We start from the raw sequence: 4,827 nt of genomic DNA, 5'->3' as shown, positions 1-4,827 counted from the left end.
AATAGATACTTTTACCCCTTCAATTTAGTTTTATGCGAATATAACCATTCTTCAATATCATTATACGAAATTAGGAAAATAAAATTTTGATTTTTTTAATAGAAGTTATAAGCCAAAATGATATATATATATATATATATAGGCTTAATCAAATGATAACTGATTAGTTTGTGGTAACTGTGAGATCTAATCTCAACCACAAATCAACGGATAAATTAGGAAATTAATAATTATGGTAGTTTGAGTTAAAATTATAATTAGAGGGCATTTTAGGTATTTTTAAAAAACTCATCTCTCCTCTCTTCTCTCTCCTCTCTCATCTCACATCTCTCATCTCTCCGACCTCCAATCTCCGGCCTCCGGTGAACAAAAATCCGTCAGGTACCAAGTAATTACAAAGATACACAATGTGATACCCATTGTGATATACAGTGGTACCCAAATGGTATCACAATGAGTATCACATTGTGTATCTTTGTGATTACTTGGTACATGCCGGATTTTTGTTCACCGGAGGCCGGATATTGGAGGTCGGAGAGATGAGAGAGGAGAGAGGAGAGAGAAGAGAGGAGAGGAGAGTTTTTTAAGAATACCTAAAATGCCCTCTAATTATAATTTTAACTCAAACTACCATAATTATTAATTTCTTAATTTATCCGTTGATTTTTTGTTGAAATTGGATCTCACAGTTACCACAAACTAATCAGTTCTCTATTGAATGAACCCCTATATATATATATATATATATATATATATATATATACAACCAATGTAATCCAATAAATTGAGATATTTATGAAAATGATGAAAGTTCATTTATTATGATTTGAATATTTATGGAAGATAAATAAGGTTTATTAATTATAATCAATATTTTATATTAAAAAACAATCAAAAATTATATGAAATCACATATTCATCAAATTAAATAGACGGTTGAGATTGAATTATATTAATTGTACAAATATAAATTGTTATATAATAACTCACCTCTATACAAAAGGAGAGAATTTGATATGAGCATGATTCATTGCAAATTTTAAAGAATTCTAGATGACGTTGCAACAATTTTTTTATATTATTATTAGAAACTGAAAAAAAAGGTGAACAAAAATAAAAATAGTATAAAATTCTTTAAAATAAAAAAGACCATCGACATCAAAAAGCAATTTCATTAATTTTTTTGGCTTTTACTAATTTATATGAAATCAAATTATAGAAAATTTGTAAAGAATATGGTTTTAGCATTTAGCGGTTGTTGACTATAACAAGCAACTCACTCCGTACCAAGACCAAAAGCTACAATATTATATATATATATATATATATATATATATATATAATTACAAAATTGTCACCGTAAAATTTTAGATTATTAAATCATTAACTTATAAAGTTGATCAATAAACATGAATTGGTCTTATGTATCTCATGAAAAACTCTTGATCTCACGTGAATCCAACCATATATACATACATACATACATATATATATATATATAGAGAGAGAGAGAGAGAGAGTGTGTGTGTGTTAATTATTTGAAGAATTCCAAAATATATAAGATTGATAAGATCCATTTTAAGCCACTAATTTAAGATAATTAATTTTATTAATTAATAAAATGATTAAATAGATAATTATCTTTATTTATCAAATCAAAATCAATACATTTTAAAGAAAATTTCATATTTAATACTTTCTCTCTCTACTCTTGTTTTTTTTATCTCCGTATTAGCATACATATCATGCACATAAAATGAACAAATTATGATTATAATGTAAATAACCTTAATAAATTTTTTAATTTGGTATTCACAGGTTCACGTTGTGGTAAGCACAATTCATAGGGTGAGATGAGATTAAAATGATCAAATATTCAAATCATATTTTATACTTCTGACTTTAATCCTATTTTCATAGGATCCTTCTTCTCTCTCTCTATGTATGTATGTATATATATATATATATATATATATATATGTAGGACGTTTCAAATGCAACTCATTATATTTGTACAATCAATGCAACCAAATCAACTGAGATATTTGTGAAAATGATGATAGTTCATTTGTTATGATTTGAATATTTATGGATGATAACTAGGATTCATTAATTATGATCAATACTTTATATTAGAAAACAATCAAAAGTTTTATGAAATCACATATTCATCAAATTAAATAAACGGTTAACATTGAGTTGTATTAGTTGTACAAATGTAAAGGATTGCATAATAAATCATCATCTTAAATTTTGACCAATGACAACATTTATCCACTGATTTACAATCTAATTTTGTTTTACAATTAAATCCAACCCTTTATATAATATTCTATATGTACGTGTGTTTGTATGTGTGTGTATATATATATATATCTCTATGTGTGAGCTTTGTGTCCTAGTCCTCCCTCCCCATACCAAACGACATTGTTGACCGTTCTCTTCGTTCGTTCTACAAAATCCATAATCTTAATTCTTCATCTTCTCCATTTGCAAACCCTCTGGATCAGAGTTCTATTCTGGATCTTCTTGATTTCTTCAACTCCACTGAAATTGATCAGTGGAAATCAACTCATACTTGTTTCTGATTAATTCTCTGGAACAATGAAGAATAATCAAAACACAGTAGTTTCTCCATTGAAGCTCTTCCATACTCCATCATTACAACCATCAAATCTCCTTTCTCTGATCCTTTTCTTCGCCTTTGGTTTATGTTTCGGAATATTGCTCACTTTCCAACTCAATAACGTCTCCTTCAATCTCCGATTCAACCAATTCTCTCTCTCCACCACCACCATCACCACCGCCGCCGCCTCTACTTCCTTCCCACCGCCGTCAACACCTAAAATAGGGCTGGAAAATTTCATACATCCATCGGAGATCATGCACCAGATGACCGATCGAGAGTTGATTTGGCGAGCATCAATGGTTCCTAAAGTGCAAAAGTATCCATTCAATCGAATTCCGAAGGTGGCGTTCATGTTTCTGACGAGAGGACCAGTGGTGCTGGCGCCGTTGTGGGAGAAATTCTTCAAAGGGCATGATGGTCTTTTCAACATCTACGTTCATAGCTCCGACTCATCTGCCAACTCGACGGAATCCAAGCAGTCTGTTTTCTATGGCCGGAGAATCCCCAGTAAGGTAAGAAAATGGCCCCTTCAATTTACTTTTATACCCCTCATAATATCTCCATCAATTTGGTCCCTCTGCGTCCTTTGCCACCCATTTCTGTTCTTTATCAGTTGTACGATGCGCATAATGCGTTGTATTGCACTTATACGACCCACCACTGCAAAATGGATAACAAGTTAATGCTTATGACATTTGAGAGGGTTAAATTTGTCCAACAACTAAAATTCTAAAATCGACAGCAAGTTACGGTGTCCGTTAAAAGATTTTGTAAGATGAATAAAATCAAAAAAGCAGAATCTTGTTTTTTATATTTATTGCATCCATTTTTATAATATTAAATTAAGAAATAAAAGATTATTTTATAACATAATCTTATAATTAAATAATATGTTTAAAAATATGATTCCAACTTGTGACATCGTAATCATATGTTATATGCATCTTTTTCAAAAGAAAAGTTTATTACTTTAATTTAGATTCTTTTCTTTTGATAACAGTTTATATTTTATTAAAAGAAAATAACAAAAACTCAAGAATTACAAAAAATATCATTTTAAAAATCATCAGAGATTATTTATAAGCAAAATCAAATTAATTATAATGTTTTCCATAATTAAATGGATTTTTATTCCGAAAAACCGATTCGAGATTCATCATCAAATTTTCTTTTTTCCGTAATTAAATGTTACGATTAATGTTCGACCTTAAATTTACTTACTAATTTGAAGTATTATAATATTTATATCATTAATTAATTAAGTATTTGAGAAAATATATGTAAATGCTTATCTATACTATATTATAAAGTATTTGACAAAAATTCTTAAAAACCATTCTTTATGCATGAAGTACTGTGTATTAATGCATATTACTTAAAATTTAAGATTATAAGTAAAGTATGCGTAAGTACAACTTATTAATTAAAACTTCATTTTTGAATTTGTATAACTATCTTTAGATAAACATAATCAAATATAGGGCAAACATCTTATTTTTTTTATATAAAAAATCTAAAATATAATTAAGATAAATATTGAGTTCCAACATAATTATTATCTTTATAAAATTTTATTATTAAGCCAAAAATAAAATACTTAATTAAATCGTAAAAACATTATCTTTCTCAAAACCATAAATCTTATTATATAAAAAAAGACAAAAAATAAAACGAAACATTAAAAATAAAGATATATTTTGCTCTATTGTACGTGTACCCTTTTAGTTTTAATTAAAACCTTAAATAAGTTTGGGTTATTTTATCCGAAACCGGTGCATGTGGTTTTTACAAATGAAATTGAAGGGGGTGGGACATGCATATCTTACAATTTATTATACATGTAAGGGCCAAACTTTTGAAAAATAAATGGGGATGGTCAATCAGGTTTCTTTTGCCATCAAGATTGCAATAACATGTTGCATCAGATCTACTGGTTTTTTAACTTAAAAGATCAATTTGATTAATATATATATATATATATATATATATACTAGAAGCGTACCCGCACAATACAGCGAGATACATCGTGATTTTAATATTTCATTTTATTTTTTATCTCAGTCGATGTTATAATATGACTTTATGTGATTTTGAGAAATCGATGATGTTTTTATTTTTGAATAAAATATATGTTTGAAGATATCATAAAAATTTGACAAAAATATATCGATATTAGTATCAAATTAACTATTTGAAAT

The 4,827-nt window shown here is 27.8% G+C and overlaps 1 protein-coding gene across 1 annotated transcript in view; it reads left to right on the top strand.

Moving 5' to 3' along the window:
* The first annotated feature begins 2,467 nt into the window (after positions 1-2,467).
* Positions 2,468-4,827, top strand: part of LOC112524342 — a 5,674-nt gene continuing 3,314 nt past the window's right edge. The window contains exon 1 of the mRNA XM_025134125.1: positions 2,468-3,141. Coding sequence (XP_024989893.1) covers positions 2,605-3,141 — 537 coding nt within the window. The 5' untranslated portion in view covers positions 2,468-2,604. The remainder of the gene's footprint in view (positions 3,142-4,827) is intronic.

The sequence above is a fragment of the Cynara cardunculus genome, assembly GCF_001531365.2.
Source record: "Cynara cardunculus var. scolymus isolate 2C chromosome LG 13, CcrdV1, whole genome shotgun sequence".
In the NCBI taxonomy this organism is placed as follows: domain Eukaryota; kingdom Viridiplantae; phylum Streptophyta; class Magnoliopsida; order Asterales; family Asteraceae; genus Cynara; species Cynara cardunculus.
The sequence above is the reverse complement of the archived record's forward strand: the minus strand, read 5'-3'. Positions and strand labels throughout refer to the sequence as shown.